General features: G+C 39.0%; 1 protein-coding gene across 4 annotated transcripts in view; it reads right to left on the reverse strand.

The window, feature by feature from the left end:
• The window catches only part of TOM1L2 (target of myb1 like 2 membrane trafficking protein), a 367,857-nt gene that overhangs the window by 124,312 nt on the left and 225,370 nt on the right, over window positions 1-18,175 (reverse strand). For 3 of the 4 annotated variants that reach the window (XM_053694561.1, XM_053694559.1, XM_053694558.1), the window contains one exon: window positions 11,432-11,491. The exons of the other annotated variant lie outside the window; for it this stretch is intronic. In XM_053694561.1, coding sequence (XP_053550536.1) covers window positions 11,432-11,491 — 60 coding nt within the window. The remainder of the gene's footprint in view (window positions 1-11,431; window positions 11,492-18,175) is intronic. 4 annotated transcript variants of the gene reach the window in all.

The raw sequence follows: 18,175 nt of genomic DNA on the forward strand, positions 1-18,175 counted from the left end.
GCCATATTTCAAAGCGTGCAACATCACTGGAGTGCCCAAAAGCACAAGGTGTGCAATACTCAGAGACATGGCCAAGGTAAGAAAGGCTGAAAGACGACCACCACTGAACAAGACACACAAGCTGAAACGTCAAGACTGGGCCAAGAAATATCTCAAGACTGATTTTTCTAAGGTTTTATGGACTGATGAAATGAGAGTGAGTCTTGATGGGCCAGATGGATGGGCCAGTGGCTGGATTGGTAAAGGGCAGAGAGCTCCAGTCCGACTCAGACGCCAGAAAGGTGGAGGTGGAGTACTGGTTTGGGCTGGTATCATCAAAGATGAGCTTGTGGGGCCTTTTCGGGTTGAGGATGGAGTCAAGCTCAACTCCCAGTCCTACTGCCAGTTTCTGGAAGACACCTTCTTCAAGCAGTGGTACAGGAAGAAGTCTGCATCCTTCAAGAAAAACATGATTTTCATGCAGGACAATGCTCCATCACACGCGTCCAAGTACTCCACAGCATGGTTGGCAAGAAAGGGTATAAAAGAAGAAAATCTAATGACATGGCCTCCTTGTTCACCTGATCTGAACCCCATTGAGAACCTATGGTCCATCATCAAATGTGAGATTTACAAGGAGGGAAAACAGTACACCTCTCTGAACAGTGTCTGGGAGGCTGTGGTTGCTGCTGCACGCAATGTTGATGGTGAACAGATCAAAAACACTGACAGAATCCATGGATGGCAGGCTTTTTGAGTGTCCTTGCAAAGAAAGGTGGCTATATTGGTCACTGATTTGTTTTTGTTTTGTTTTTGAATGTCAGAAATGTTATATTTGTGAATGTTGAGATGTTATATTGGTTTCACTGGTAAAAATAAATAATTGAAATGGGTATATATTTGTTTTTTGTTAAGTTGCCTAATAATTATGCACAGTAATAGTCACCTGCACACACAGATATCCCCCCTAAAATAGCTATACTAAAAACAAACTAAAAACTACTTCCAAAACTATTCAGCTTTGATATTAATGAGTTTTTGGGTTCATTGAGAACATGGTTGTTGTTCAATAATAAATTAATCCTCAAAAATACAACTTGCCTAATAATTCTGCACTCCCTGTATATATATACACACACAAACACAGAGGTTATTGAATAGGGGTATATTGTAGATGTATTAAGGGAGGCAAAAGACAAGTCCCTGCAACCATTATAGAGGGTTTATGAAAAATTTCCCATGAGGTGAAAAAAGTATCATAAACCATACCCCATATACATCCCTCTGACAAGCACTGTACTCTGAGGGGAAACCGGGCTTCAATATAGACTAAAAACTAATCTCTGAAGAATAAAATGCACATCTTCATTCTTCAACCACCTTCAGCGGACGCAAAGTAAAGACTGAGGTATGTGAGAGGTAGGAGGGGTTTTATAGAGCTCTTTGAGTTTGGGAATCTTTGCCTCCTCCTAGTGGTAGAAAAGAGTAATTCCCGAGAGTAAAGGATTGTGGACTCTCACCACCTGTATGAAAGAAATAAAAGATTTATTTCAAAGTAGCCACTCCATCAAGCTCAGTAGAAAGCAGCAGAGGATTCTATAGATCCCTCCTCTGTAACAAGCTATAACAAAAACCAGAGAACAACAGGAGCGGACATACCACTCTATTCAGGATGATTTTAGATGCATAGATTTTACCTGTAGTTCAAGTAAGTGAATTTGTATTTGTTTACAAGAAGTTTGATTAAATACTTTTAACCTTGAATCAGGGTTCAGCTGTATTTTTATCTTGTAGTTATTACCTTCAAGTTGTCTTCTGATATTACAGCAGCACCACAGTTTCAGTTATCCAGAAGTTCTCTACCTTTAAGACTCCATGTACAATTGGATTTAATTAGAATGGTTTTGGGACCTTGATTACATTTGGACTCTCTAACTCTATGTATCATTTTTTTGCTCTAATAGAAGGTGTGCTAATAGCACTTATATTTCTATACACGCAAATTACAAGCTTGTCCTGCTGAGTCTAACTTTAAAGGGACAGTCTAGTCAAAATTAAACTTTCATGATTCAGATAGGAAATGTAATTTTAAACAACTTTCCAATTTACTTTTATCATAAAATTTGCTTTGTTTTCTTGGTATTCGTTGTTGAAATCTAAACCTAGGTAGGCTCATATGATCGTTTCTAAGCCCTTGAAGGCCACCTCTTATGTCAGTGCATTTTGACAGTATTTCACAGCTAGACAATGCTAATTCATGTGTGCCATATAGATAACATTGTGCTCACTCCCATGGAGAAATGTATGAGTCGGCACTGATTGGCTAAAATTTAATTCTGCCAAAAGCAACGAAATAAGGGGGCAGTCTGCAGAGGCTTAGATACAAATTAATCACAGAGGTAAAAAGTGTATTAATATAACCATGTTAGTTATACAAAACAGGGGAATGGGTAATAAAGGGATTATCTGTCTTTAAACAATACAAATTCTGGAGTAGACTGTCCCTTTAAGTGACAAACAGTATATCAGCAGAGACTTTATGCATGCAAATGTAAGAAATCCTTTCTGCATTAACATAGTATTTAATGCACAATACAACTTCTATATAGCTCACATTTAAAAACATAATTTATGCTTACCTGATAAATTCCTTTCTTCTGTAGTGTGATCAGTCCACGGGTCATCATTACTTCTGGGATATTACTCCTCCCCAACAGGAAGTGCAAGAGGATTCACCCAGCAGAGCTGCATAAAGCTCCTCCCCTCTACGTCACTCCCAGTCATTCGACCAAGGACCAACGAGAAAGGAAAAGCCAAGGGTGAAGTGGTGACTGGAGTATAAATTAAAAAATATTTACCTGCCTTAAAAACAGGGCGGGGCCGTGGACTGATCACACTACAGAAGAAAGGAATTTATCAGGTAAGCATAAATTATGTTTTCTTCTGTTAAGTGTGATCAGTCCACGGGTCATCATTACTTCTGGGATACCAATACCAAAGCAAAAGTACACGGATGACGGGAGGGATAGGCAGGCTCTTTATACAGAAGGAACCGCTGCCTGAAGAACCTTTCTCCCAAAAATAGCCTCCGATGAAGCAAAAGTGTCAAATTTGTAAAATTTGGAAAAAGTATGAAGCGAAGACCAAGTTGCAGCCTTGCAAATCTGTTCAACAGAGGCCTCATTCTTGAAGGCCCAAGTGGAAGCCACAGCTCTAGTAGAATGAGCTGTAATTCTTTCAGGAGGCTGCTGTCCAGCAGTCTCATAAGCTAAACGAATTATGCTACGAAGCCAAAAAGAAAGAGAGGTAGCGGAAGCTTTTTGACCTCTCCTCTGCCCAGAGTAAATGACAAACAGAGAAGACGTTTGTCGAAATTCCTTAGTTGCCTGTAAGTAAAATTTTAGAGCACGGACTACATCCAGGTTGTGCAGTAGACGTTCCTTCTTTGAAGAAGGATTTGGGCATAAAGAAGGAACAACAATCTCTTGATTGATATTCCTGTTAGTAACTACCTTAGGTAAGAACCCAGGTTTAGTACGCAGGACTACCTTATCCGAATGAAAAATCAAATAAGGAGAATCACAATGTAAGGCTGATAATTCAGAGACTCTTCGAGCCGAGGAAATAGCCATTAAAAAATAGAACTTTCCAAGATAACAACTTTATATCAATGGAATGAAGGGGTTCAAACGGAACGCCCTGTAAAACATTAAGAACAAGGTTTAAACTCCATGGTGGAGCAACAGTTTTAAACACAGGCTTAATCCTGGCCAAAGCCTGACAAAAAGCCTGGACGTCAGGAACTTCTGACAGACGTTTGTGTAACAGAATGGACAGAGCTGAGATCTGTCCCTTTAATGAACTAGCAGATAAACCCTTTTCTAAACCTTCTTGTAGAAAAGACAATATCCTAGGAATCCTAACCTTACTCCAAGAGTAACCTTTGGATTCACACCAATATAGGTATTTACGCCATATCTTATGGTAAATCTTTCTGGTAACAGGTTTCCTAGCCTGTATTAAGGTATCAATAACTGACTCAGAAAACCCACGTCTTGATAAAATCAAGCGTTCAATTTCCAAGCAGTCAGCTTCAGAGAAGTTAGATTTTGATGTTTGAAGGGACCCTGTATCAGAAGGTCCTGTTTCAGAGGTAGAGACCAAGGTGGACAGGATGACAAGTCCACCAGGTCTGCATACCAAGTCCTGCGTGGCCACGCAGGTGCTATTAGAATCACTGATGCTCTCTCTTGTTTGATTCTGGCAATCAATCGAGGAAGCAACGGGAAGGGTGGAAACACGTAAGCCATCCTGAAGTCCCAAGGTGCTGTCAGAGCATCTATCAGGACTGCTCCTGGATCCCTGGATCTGGACCCGTAACGAGGAAGCTTGGCGTTCTGTCGAGACGCCATGAGATCTATCTCTGGTTTGCCCCAACGTCGAAGTATTTGGGCAAAGACCTCCGGATGAAGTTCCCACTCCCCCGGATGAAAAGTCTGACGACTTAAGAAATCCGCCTCCCAGTTCTCCACTCCCGGGATGTGGATTGCTGACAGGTGGCAAGAGTGAGACTCTGCCCAGCGAATTATCTTTGATACTTCCATCATAGCTAGGGAGCTTCTTGTCCCTCCCTGATGGTTGATGTAAGCTACAGTCGTGATGTTGTCCGACTGAAACCTGATGAACCCCCGAGTTGTCAACTTGAGCCAAGCCAGGAGGGCATTGAGAACTGCTCTCAATTCCAGAATGTTTATTGGCAGGAGACTCTCCTCCTGACTCCATTGTCCCTGAGCCTTCAGAGAATTCCAGACGGCACCCCAACCTAGAAGGCTGGCGTCTGTTGTTACAATTGTCCAGTCTGGTCTGCTGAATGGCATCCCCCTGGACAGATGTGGCCGAGAAAGCCACCATAGAAGAGAATTTCTGGTCTCTTGATCCAGATTCAGAGAAGGGGATAAGTCTGAGTAATCCCCATTCCACTGACTTAGCATGCACAGTTGCAGTGGTCTGAGGTGTAAGCGTGCAAAGGGTACTATGTCCATTGCCGCTACCATTAAGCCGATTACCTCCATGCATTGAGCCACTGACGGGTGTTGAATGGAATGAAGGGTGCGGCAAGCACTTTGAAGTCTTGTTAGCCTGTCCTCTGTCAGGTAAATCTTCATTTCTACAGAATCTATAAGAGTCCCCAGGAAGGGAACTCTTGTGAGTGGAACGAGTGAACTTTTCTTTTCGTTCACCTTCCATCCATGTGACCTTAGAAATGCCAGCACTAACTCTGTATGAGACTTGGCAGTTTGAAAGCTTGAAGCTTGTATCAGAATGTCGTCTAGGTATGGAGCTACCGAGATTCCCCGCGGTCTTAGTACCGCCAGAAGAGCACCCAGAACCTTTGTGAAGATTCTTGGAGCTGTAGCCAATCCGAATGGAAGAGCCACAAACTGGTAATGCCTGTCTAGGAAGGCAAACCTTAGGTACCGATAATGATCTTTGTGAATCGGTATGTGAAGGTAAGCATCTTTTAAATCTACAGTGGTCATGTACTGACCCTCTTGGATCATAGGTAAAATTGTCCGAATAGTCTCCATCTTGAACGATGGAACTCTTAGGAATTTGTTTAGGATCTTTAAGTCCAGGATTGGTCTGAAAGTTCCCTCTTTTTTGGGAACCACAAACAGATTTGAGTAAAACCCCTGTCCCTGTTCCGATCGTGGAACTGGATGGATTACTCCCATTAACAAGAGCTCTTGTACGCAGCGTAGAAACGCCTCTTTCTTTGTCTGGATTGTTGACAATCTTGACAGATGAAATCTCTCTCTTGGAGGAGAGTATTTGAAGTCCAGAAGGTATCCCTGAGATATTATCTCTAGCGCCCAGGGATCCTGAACATCTCTTGCCCAAGCCTGGGCGAAGAGAGAAAGTCTGCCCCCCACTAGATCCGATCCCGGATCGGGGGCCCTCAATTCATGCTGTTTTAGGGGCAGCAGCAGGTTTCCTAGTCTGCTTGCCCTTGTTCCAGGACTGGTTAGGTTTCCAGCCTTGTCTGTAGCGAGCAACAGCTCCTTCCTGTTTTGGTGCAGAGGAAGTTGATGCTGCTCCTGCTTTGAAATTACGAAAGGAACGAAAATTAGACTGTCTAGTCTTGGCTTTGGCTTTGTCCTGAGGCAGGGCATGGCCTTTACCTCCTGTAATGTCAGCGATAATCTCTTTCAACCCGGGCCCGAATAAGGTCTGCCCTTTGAAAGGTATATTAAGCAATTTAGACTTAGAAGTAACATCAGCTGACCAGGATTTTAGCCACAGCGCCCTGCGTGCCTGAATGGCGAATCCTGAATTCTTCGCCGTAAGTTTAGTAAGATGTACTACGGCCTCCGAAATGAATGAATTAGCTAGTTTAAGGACTCTAAGCCTGTCCGTAATGTCGTCCAGAGTAGCTGAACCAATGTTCTCTTCCAGAGACTCAATCCAGAATGCCGCTGCAGCCGTGATCGGCGCAATGCATGCAAGGGGTTGCAATATAAAACCTTGTTGAACAAACATTTTCTTAAGGTAACCCTCTAATTTTTTATCCATTGGATCTGAAAAAGCACAGCTATCCTCCACCGGGATAGTGGTACGCTTAGCTAAGGTAGAAACTGCTCCCTCCACCTTAGGGACCGTTTGCCATAAGTCCCTTGTGGTGGCGTCTATTGGAAACATTTTTCTAAATATCGGAGGGGGGTGAGAACGGCACACCGGGTCTATCCCACTCCTTAGTAACAATTTCAGTAAGTCTCTTAGGTATAGGAAAAACCTCAGTACTCGTCGGTACCGCAAAATATTTATCCAACCTACACATTTTCTCTGGTATTGCAACTGTGTTACAATCATTCAGAGCCGTTAACACCTCCCCTAGTAATACACGGAGGTTTTCCAGTTTAAATTTAAAATTTGAAATATCTGAATCCAGTCTGTTTGGATCAGAACCGTCACCCACAGAATGAAGCTCTCCGTCCTCATGTTCTGCCACCTGTGACGCAGTGTCTGACATGGCCCTAATATTATCAGCGCACTCTGTTCTCACCCCAGAGTGATCACGCTTACCTCTTAGCTCTGGTAATTTAGCCAAAACCTCAGTCATAACAGTAGCCATATCCTGTAATGTGATTTGTAATGGCCGCCCAGATGTACTCGGCGCTACAATATCACGCACCTCCCTCTGAGCGGGAGATGTAGGTACTGACACGTGAGGCGAGTTAGTCGGCATAACTCTCCCCTCGTTGTTTGGTGAAATTTGTTCAATTTGTACAGATTGACTTTTATTTAAAGTAGCATCAATACAGTTAGTACATAAATTTCTATTGGGCTCCACTTTGGCATTGCAACAAATGACACAGGTATCATCCTCTGAATCAGACATGTTTAACACACTAGCAAATAAACTTGTAACTTGGAAATACAATTCAATTAGAATAATATTAAAACGTACTGTGCCTTTAAGAAGCACAGAAGATCTATGACAGTTGAAAATTAATAAATTGAAACAGTTATAGCCTCAATCCTTGTAAATAACACAACTTTAGCAAAGGTTTAATCCCATTAGCAAAGATAACAAATTCTGAAAGCAGGAAACAAATTACAGAATAAACGTTTTTTATCTCAGTCAAACTATAATTCTCACAGCTCTGCTGAGAGAAATTACCTCCCTCAAAATAAGTTTTGAAGACCCCTGAGCTCTGTAGAGATGAACCGGATCATGCAGGGAATACAATGAGTTGCTGACTGAAATATTTGATGTGTAGTAAAAGCGCCAAAAAAACGTCCCCTCCCCCTCACACACAGCAGTGAGGGAGAACAGAAACTGTCAGAAAACAGATTAAGCAACTGCCAAGTGGAAAAATAGTGCCCAAACATTTATTCACTCAGTACCTCAGTAAATGAAAACGATTTTACATTCCAGCAAAAACGTTAAACATAATCTCTAGTTATTAAACAGCTTTATGTATTTCTTACAGTGTAATTCTAGTGAAGTACCATTCCCCAGAATACTGAAGTGTAAAGTATACATACATGACATTATATCGGTATGGCAGGATTTTCTCATCAATTCCATTGTCAGAAAATAAAAACTGCTACATACCTCTATGCAGATTCATCTGCCCGCTGTCCCCTGATCTGAAGTTTACCTCTCCTCAGATGGCCGAGAAACAGCAATATGATCTTAACTACTCCGGCTAAAATCATAACAAAAACTCTGGTAGATTCTTCTTCAAACTCTGCCAGAGAGATAATAACACACTCCGGTGCTATTTTAAAATAACAAACTTTTGATTGAAGATATAAAACTAAGTATAATCACCATAGTCCTCTCACACATCCTATCTAGTCGTTGGGTGCAAGAGAATGACTGGGAGTGACGTAGAGGGGAGGAGCTTTATGCAGCTCTGCTGGGTGAATCCTCTTGCACTTCCTGTTGGGGAGGAGTAATATCCCAGAAGTAATGATGACCCGTGGACTGATCACACTTAACAGAAGAAAGATGGTTTATCAGGTACGAAAATGCAGCTTACATAACTTCAGAGATTTATTACAAAGTAAATATACGGGCATTAAATACAACATATTATCATCCTGTACAACGTTTAGAAAAATGAAACAACATTGGAATGATTTTTCTACTTCTTCCCAGAGAACCTGAATTGACTCCAACATTGGGGAATCTGAAACATTCTACACAGTGACTGCTTAACTCAGCTCAAAATCGAATTGGCCACAGCAAAAGAGATAAGGAACTTAGATTCCTCCAGGCTTTTCAATAGTATGATGTGCTAATTTTAGGTCTCTGACATGCCATAATTTCCCAATCCGACTCACCGTGCTGAAGTAGAAAATTAGTATAGTGATTTTTCTTTTCTTACTCCTTAAAGGGATATTAAACACTTAATATACAATGTTTAATTAACGGTAGTTTACTTTCATTATTTATTTTGCCCCCTTTCCTATAATTTAATTCTTAAAGGGACATTAAACACTTTGAGATGGTAATATAAAATTATAAATTGTATATATAAAACAACTCTGCAATATTCTTTCATTATTTATTTTGTCCTCTTTGCCTGTAATTCCATTCTGAAATTGTGAGCTTTTCAGTTCCTATTAGAAATGGAAGTGCAGAACACTGTTCTATACCACACAGCCATTGGCTGCACCTTCTAGTGACTTATTTATAACTGTCTCTTATTGGCCACAGCAGAGAAGGTAACACAAGTTACAACATGGCAGCTCCCAGTGTTTTAGAGACACTCAAACTGTACACTTATTTTGTCACTTTTTAAACAACTAATGAAACTTTAAAAAATACATCTACATGTTAGTCATGGACTAATCTTTTATTTGAATGCATCATTCTATCTAGCAAGTATTTAGTGTTTAATGTCCCTTTAATTTCCTGTGAGAAGTGGAAATGCAGACTCCAGACTTACCAGTATTATATTCCATACAGTCATTGGCTGCACACTTTAGTGAACTATTTATAACTGTCCCTAGCTGGCCTCAGCAGAGAAGGAAACCTAGGTTACAACACGGTAGCACCCATTTTATTATGGATATTGAAACTTTACAATTTTCTCAATATTTAAAAACCATAATACAATAAAAAAAAATGCACATTATTATCAGGCTAATATCTTTGTTCTGAATACATCATTCTGTCTAGTGTTTATTTTGTGTTAAAAGGACATGAAACACAATTTTATGATTCAGAGGGAGCGAGGAATTTTAAACAACTTTCTAATTTACTTCTATTATCATCGACTTTTGTTCTTTTGGTATCCTTTGTTAAAAAGCATACCTAGAAGCTGCTGATTGGTGGCTGCACATATATGCCTCATGTTATTGGCTCACCTATATGCATTGCTGTTTCTTCAACAAATAATACCAAGAGAATGAAGCAATTTAGATAATAGCAGTAAATTGGGAAGTTGTTTAAAATTGTATTTGATTTCCCCCTCCCCCACCTGTGTCCCCTACCCCCCCCCCCCCCCTTTTTTTTTTTTCTCTTCTCCTCTTTTTCTGGCTATTCTAATCACCCTAAGGTTGTTCTTACTAGACATTCTTGACTATGATTGCGCTCATTCCAAATTCTCATGATCAAATGGATCTATGTGACCCACCAATACCTTAATGTGTGTAAAGTTCATTACAAAGAATCTAGTAAGAGAAGTTCAATGTTTATATGGAGCTTTAATGTTATTTGTTTGATTGCCTGTTTCTGTTGTTCCCTCCATACTATAACCATATGTAACCCACAAGAAGCTCTGTAACTTGCATTACAAAGATTTGTAATATGTAACTTTTCTGAACCTCAATAAAAACAACTTTAAAATTAAAAAAAAAATTAAAAAAAAAAAATTGTATTTGATATCGGGAATCATGAAAGCAAATGTGAGTTTAATGTCCCTTTAAAGAGACATTATAGTGAAACAGTAAAAGGTTCAAGAGCATTTTACTTAAAAATAAACACATACTTAAAGTAAGCATGGCAATACACTTCCACTCCTGAGCTGGACATGGACAATGAGCCAATCAAGAGTGGAATACATATGTCACCACCATTAAAGGGACAGTCTAGTATAAATTAAACTTTCATTATTCAGATAGGACTTTTAATTTTAATCCATATTCCAATTTACTTTTATCATCAAATTGTTTTTTTCTCTTGGTATTCTTAGTTTAAACTAAACATAGGTAGGCTCATATGCTAATTTATAAGCCTTTGAGGGCTGCCTCTTATCACATGCTTTTTAAATCTCATTTCAACACAAAGAGACAGAAAGTACATGTGGGCCATATAGATAACACTGTGTTCAGGTACAGGGGGTTATTTGGGATTTAGCACAACACAATGCTACATTTAAGACAATAGATAATAAACAGTCACAGTCATGTGATCAGGGGGCTGTTAGAAGGTTCCTAGATACAAGGTAATCACAGAGGTAAAAAGTACATTAATAACACTGTGTTGGTTATGCAAAACTGGGGAATGGGTAATAAAGGGATTATCTATCTTTTAAAACAATTCTATGGTAGACTGTCCCTTTAACTAGCTCAAGTCCAACTCAGGAGCATATTGTTGCTCTGGACAACACTTTAGCTATGTGTTTAATCCTTTTATACAAAAATTCCATATGCAGACTTTTGTTTGACACTTCATTTCTAATTCTTTTAGGAAAGCAAAAAAGTTCATAATTAGGAATGTGCAGGATGTAGTATGTGATACGATAATTATAAATAACATTTTCTTTCATTAAATTATTAATTAAGCACTTCTGATCTACACAGAATCCACAATGGTAAGTATGAAAAATGTTTGTATACGTGGGTTGAGATACGCACTACTAGCAAGTTCTGCTACTTGGTCAACCAAAGAAAAATATATAACACAAATAAAATGAGAAATATAAAAGACTCTCACCACGTCTGTACCGAGCCACTCCTCTATATCATCCATGTCAGAGGGCTGTGGAACTGGAATCTATGGAAGTCAGCAAGCAGGCAAAACCCAAAATACATCCACCACAAGTATGGAGAACATAAAAAAAATACAAATTAAAAAATAATATATACAATGGAAAATTAAATGAAAAGCATGATATAATAGGGGGAAAAAACAAAATGCAAAAGTATGCTGAAAAACATAAATGACAAACAAAATAATGGACATGATGGACAGTAATGGAAAGTAAGTTCATAGTATGAGTAGGGATAAAAAACATAACATGAAGCCTTTGACCTGCATGCAAACACATAAATGAATACAGGAGACATTTGTGCAATGGAACCATGAAATGGAAGAAGAGTGTTGTTCACTTGTTAGTCTGCTGTTGGATTGCCAGTTGTCCATTCTGGTATTTCAACCAGCTAGTCCAGTAAAATCTGTACAAAAAATGGACACTTTAAAGAGGTGTGATACCCAAATACTGAAACACTTGAAAGTAATGCAGCACATCTGTAAAAAGCTGACTAGAAAATATCACCTTAACATATCTATGTAAAACAGGAAGATATTGTAAACGGTCTTTAAGCAGCCAATCAGGATGCTAGTCCCAGGACTTGCAAGGGAGCGTGCATCTGGCATGTGCAGGCACAGTCATGTTATTTCCCTCCTCAGTTTAATGAAGTTAACTATAAAATCTCATAAGATTGCAGTGAAATCTCATGGGATAACAGTAAAAAAAAAAAGGAGTGACATCAGCACCGATTAAGCCGATTGCCTGTTTTTTTTTTTTTTTTTATATATGTAGTGGCTACAGAGCACTTAATATTGTGAACTGAAGAAATTTTGAGGTAAAATATCTTCCTTTTTTACATTGAGATATTCAGGTGATATTTTCTTGTTAGCTATTTACAGTTACACTGCATGACTCAAGTGATTTAGCATATGGGTATTATGTCCCTTTAAGTCCACTAAGTAGCACCTACATTATAAAGGCAATCTGTACCTCAGTACCAATATGGCTCCAAAAAGAAGTAAAAAACATGATTTTGCCTACCAATTGCATTAATAATGAAATCACTGCCCTATGTATTACTGACTGCCAGTTAAACAAAAATCACTGCCTTGTGTGTTTCTGGAAAACAAAAAGAGTAAAATCACTGTTGTGTGTGCTACTGTAAGACAGTGAGGAGTAAAATTGCAGCTTTTTGTGTATTAATAAGCAGAGGGGAGGGGTAAAATCACTGAATTACTTGTTACTGGCAGCCAAGGAGATACAATGCAGTCCCTGTTGTGAAAAAAGCTAACTGTATATAATGTATACACTAAGGCATAGATAGACTTTTGGGGATGAGCTATTGTATGACACCCACCAACCACCTCATCCCCAATAACCCATCGTTTTTCCAGAATTTCTGTAGATGAGAGCTGGCACGATCACCTGCAATTAAACATGGTTGTGCTACATTTTGACAGCCCTGGCACTAAACTCTCAGCTGGCACTATTTAAGTTTCAGTGGAATCTAATCACATATGAAATAGGCAGGTTGTAAAAACAGAGTTTTTCTTTACATAAATCAATGTCATAATAACCTTATGGTCCTTTTTTTCTCTTGCCCTCAAACACTTTTGGTTTTGAAAATATACTTTTCAGTATATAAACTGTTTTTGCACTGTATAAACAGTCTGATAAAAGTAGAACATACAAATCATTTAAGATTACATAAAAATATACATGTTCAGTTTATTGTACACAAATGCATTTTACATTAAAGGGACATCAAACACTAAACACATTTCATGCACCTCCCTCTAATTATGGGGGCTGCCATTTTGGACTGGAATGCAGTGGATGCTAAATTTCAACATGGCAGCACCCATGACTAGAGGAAGGCTGGGAATTACCTCAATACTAGGCTTAGAAAATGTATTTGTCCCTTTAACACAGTGGATAGAGACTTCCTTATAATTTGGATAACATAGTTTACCTCAGTTTACTATATCCCCATGCACTATCCACCAACAGCAATACAGAGGAAGCACATGTTGCCGGCAACTATGTATCTAATGCAACCACACGAAAAATATAGAACTGGCAACAAAATCAATGCGCATTATGACAGGGCCCGCATTAACCCCTTAGGCATCTCAGAGGCCTATTACGGATTTCACAGCAATGTTATGCAGATCTCTCTGTCATCAATTGGGATACAGGACTTCATTTCAGTGATGCTAATAACACAAATTACTGCTGCACAATAGCTTGCTAACATTTCTTCACCTACCAAATGTTTGTTTCCTGGGATGAGAGATGTGAATCACCTATTTAATGTGTCTGAACACTTGTTCTGTATCACTCATTTTTTTTTCTTTGAATAATGCAGCATTCAATTAAACTGTCTATGAAAAAAACAACTCTCAATATTATATTATAGGGTAGATACTGGATTGCCAATAATGAGATGAGACAGTAAACATAACTGCAATGTAAATAAATTATTGACATATATAAAGCCTATAGACCTTTAAAGGGATATGATCAGTGCTCCTTTTATTTATCTAGTTGTAATAAAAAAATAAAAATAAAAAAAATCTCAAGACTGACTTTTGACACAGTAGGAGGAATCTACACTGGAATAACAGGGAAAAAGTTGTATGTACACTACCATATCTTTCTAAATATGTTTGTTAAAGGGCCCTTAAACCCCAAAATTTTCCTTCACGATTCAGATAGAGAATACAATTTTAAACAACATTCCAATTTACTTCTATTATCTAATTTGCTGCAATCTTTAGATATCCTTTGTTAAAGAAATAGCAATGCACATTGGTGAGCCAATCAAATGAGGCATCTATGTGAAGCCACCAATCAGAAGCTACTGAGCCTATCTAGAAATGCTTTTCAGGAAAGAATATCAAGAGAATGAAGCACATTAGATAATAGAAGTAAATTAGAAAGTTGTTTAAAATTGTATTCTCTATCTGAATCATGAAAGAAAAAAATGTGGGTTTAACGTCCCTTTAACAAAATGACATAATATAGGGTTAATTATTAAGGTGAAAGAATATTATTCAATGCAATTGTCATTAACGATTCCCTTCTCTGTTACTTCGGTGCATCTCCCGTCTATATGTAGTAGCTGATCTTCTGACTAATCGTATACAAAGCTTTATCAGGAGCTTCTGAATATATTTGCATTGCAAGATAACAATGTGAGGTCAAACCATACAAACGATCCAAAGGTGAGCAGATACACGCTTGTCACCGCAGAGAATCTGCTACTCTATAGATAGCTTAGTGATAATGCACAACACTAAATCAATCACTGTCCTTTTTTCCAGGAGCTATGGACTGTACCATGTCTAGAGTACGTTGTATTTTAACAATGGCGCCATTCAAAAATAGTTTCTTTACCTTGTTGCTCTTTGGAAATTCAAACAACCACACTTTGTACTTACAATATAAATTTTAGTTTTTTTAAAAAAAAGTTATAAATGTCAACCAAAGGTTAATCAAACAGACAAACTAGGTGTACTCGGTTACTGACGGTTACGGTAAAACAAGTATGTTGCAAAGTTTGGCGGAAACAATATCTTTTCTGCCGACTGATAAGCACAAGATTCGGAGGCTTCCAGATAAACTAAATCGACTTAGATTTCTGTTCTGAGATTGTTCAGAAAGCTTTGAAGTAACTTGCGTACTTGACTCTGAACAGTTGTAATCGCATGTTTCAACCAGTAGGACACATTCATAGTTACAGAGAAAGTTAAATGATATTATTTAAATGATTTGAAATAAAAGAATTTAAACATATTAAATATTTTTCTTGCAAATGCTGCTTAAATTTATTTGGGGACTTTATTGCAATTATGGTCAGCAACAAACCTCAATAATCAAATATACGTAATTCTCTTGGTATCCTTTGTTGAAAAGCATACCTAGGAAGGCTCAGAGGCAGCAATACATTATTGGGAAACAGCTGGTGATTAGTGGCTACACGCATGTGTCTCTTTGGCTCACCAGATGTGCACAGCTAGCTCCCAGTAGCTCATAGCAGCTCTTTAGTTCACCTCTTTACAGGGGTTAAACACATGTATATATGTAAGCAGCAGTACAATAATGAAATGCTCTAACACAGAATCATTTTTATGTCCTGTTGAACACATAGTTAAACATATTAACCAGGGAAGTTCCTGAGCCAGTCTAATGCAGCAGTGTTCCTTAACCGCGGCCCTCAAGTAACCCTAACAGGTCAGATTTACATTATAGCTGAACTAGAGAATAATCAGCTGATGGTTGAGAGCAGGATAGTAACCATGGTTACTGATGAGCGGAATATTTCACCTGTGTTCTAGTTCAGCTATAATGAAAACCTGGCTTGTTGGAGGTACTTGAAAACCGCGGTTGAAAAACACTTATATACAGGATACAACCGGTGACTGGCAGCTATATTGACATCTTACTCATGGCCTTGCATTGCACCTCTTGAGCAAACGTTTTAACCCATTTGCAAAGGGTAAAACCCCAAAGTTATATAGGCACAAGCGCAAAATGTAATTTCCCTTTAAAAAGTCTATTTCTCCAACATAGGTGTGTCCGGTCCACGGCGTCATCCTTACTTGTGGGATATTCTCTTCCCCAACAGGAAATGGCAAAGAGCCCAGCAAAGCTGGTCACATGATCCCTCCTAGGCTCCGCCTACCCCAGTCATTCTCTTTGCCGTTGTACAGGCAACATCTCCACGGAGATGGCTTAGAGTTTTTTAGTGTTTAACTGTAGTTTTTCATTATTCAATCAAGAGTTTGTTATTTTCAAATAGTGCTGGTACGTACTATTTACTCAGAAACAGAAAAGAGATGAAGAATTCTGTTTGTATGAGGAAAATGATTTTAGCAACCGTAACTAAAATCCATGGCTGTTCCACACAGGACTGTTGAGAGCATTAACTTCAGTTGGGGGAACAGTTTGCAGTCTTTGCTGCTTGAGGTATGACACATTCTAACAAGACGATGTAATGCTGGAAGCTGTCATTTTCCCTATGGGATCCGGTAAGCCATGTTTATTACGATTGTAAATAAGGGCTTCACAAGGGCTTATTTAGACTGTAGACATTTTTTGGGCTAAATCGATTGATATTAACACTTATTTAGCCTTGAGGAATCATTTATTCTGGGTATTTTGATATAATAATATCGGCAGGCACTGTTTTAGACACCTTATTCTTTAGGGGCTTTCCCAAAGCATAGGCAGAGTCTCATTTTCGCGCCGGTGTTGCGCACTTGTTTTTGAGAGGCATGGCATGCAGTCGCATGTGAGAGGAGCTCTGATACTTATAAAAGACTTCTGAAGGCATCATTTGGTATCGTATTCCCCTTGGGTTTGGTTGGGTCTCAGCAAAGCAGATACCAGGGACTGTAAAGGGGTTAAAGCTTAAAACGGCTCCGGTTCCGTTATTTTAAGGGTTAAAGCTTCCAAATTTGGTGTGCAATATTTTCAAGGCTTTAAGACACTGTGGTGAAAGTTTGGTGAATTTTGAACAATTCCTTCATGTTTTTTCGCAATTGCAGTAATAAAGTGTGTTCAGTTTAAAATTTAAAGTGACAGTAACGGTTTTATTTCAAAACGTTTTTTGTACTTTCTTATCAAGTTTATGCCTGTTTAACATGTCTGAACTACCAGATAGACTGTGTTCTGAATGTGGGGAAGCCAGAATTCCTATTCATTTAAATAAATGTGATTTATGTGATAATGACAATGATGCCCAAGATGATTCCTCAAGTGAGGGGAGTAAGCATGGTACTGCATCATTCCCTCCTTCGTCTACACGAGTCTTGCCCACTCAGGAGGCCCCTAGTACATCTAGCGCGCCAATACTCCTTACTATGCAACAATTAACGGCTGTAATGGATAATTCTGTCAAAAACATTTTAGCCAAAATGAACCCTGTTCAACGTAAGCGTGGATGCTCTGTTTTAGTTACTGAAGAGCATGACGACGCTGATATTAATATCTCTGAAGGGCCCCTAACCCAATCTGAGGGGGCCAGGGAGGTTTTGTCTGAGGGAGAAATTACTGATTTAGGGAATATTTCTCAGCAGGCTGAATCTGATGTGATTACTTTTAAATTTAAATTGGAACATCTCCGCATTTTGCTTAAGGAGGTATTATCCACTCTGGATGATTGTGAAAATTTGGTCATCCCAGAGAAACTATGTAAAATGGACAAGTTCCTAGAGGTGCCGGGGCTCCCAGAAGCTTTTCCTATACCCAAGCGGGTGGCGGACATTGTTAATAAAGAATGGGAAAGGCCCGGTATTCCTTTCGTCCCTCCCCCCATATTTAAAAAATTGTTTCCTATGGTCGACCCCAGAAAGGACTTATGGCAGTCAGTCCCCAAGGTCGAGGGAGCGGTTTCTACTTTAAACAAACGCACCACTATTCCCATAGAGGATAGTTGTGCTTTCAAAGATCCTATGGATAAAAAATTAGAAGGTTTGCTTAAAAAGATGTTTGTTCAGCAGGGTTACCTTCTACAACCCATTTCATGCATTGTCCCTGTCACTACAGCCGCATATTTCTGGTTTGATGAACTGATTAAGGTGCTCGATAGTGACTCGCCTCCTTATGAGGAGATTATGGACAGAGTCAATGCTCTCAAATTGGCTAATTCTTTCACTCTAGACGCCTCTTTGCAATTGGCTAAGTTAGCGGCTAAGAATTCT

This window comes from Bombina bombina, chromosome 11 (assembly GCF_027579735.1).
Source record: "Bombina bombina isolate aBomBom1 chromosome 11, aBomBom1.pri, whole genome shotgun sequence".
Lineage (NCBI taxonomy): Eukaryota > Metazoa > Chordata > Amphibia > Anura > Bombinatoridae > Bombina > Bombina bombina.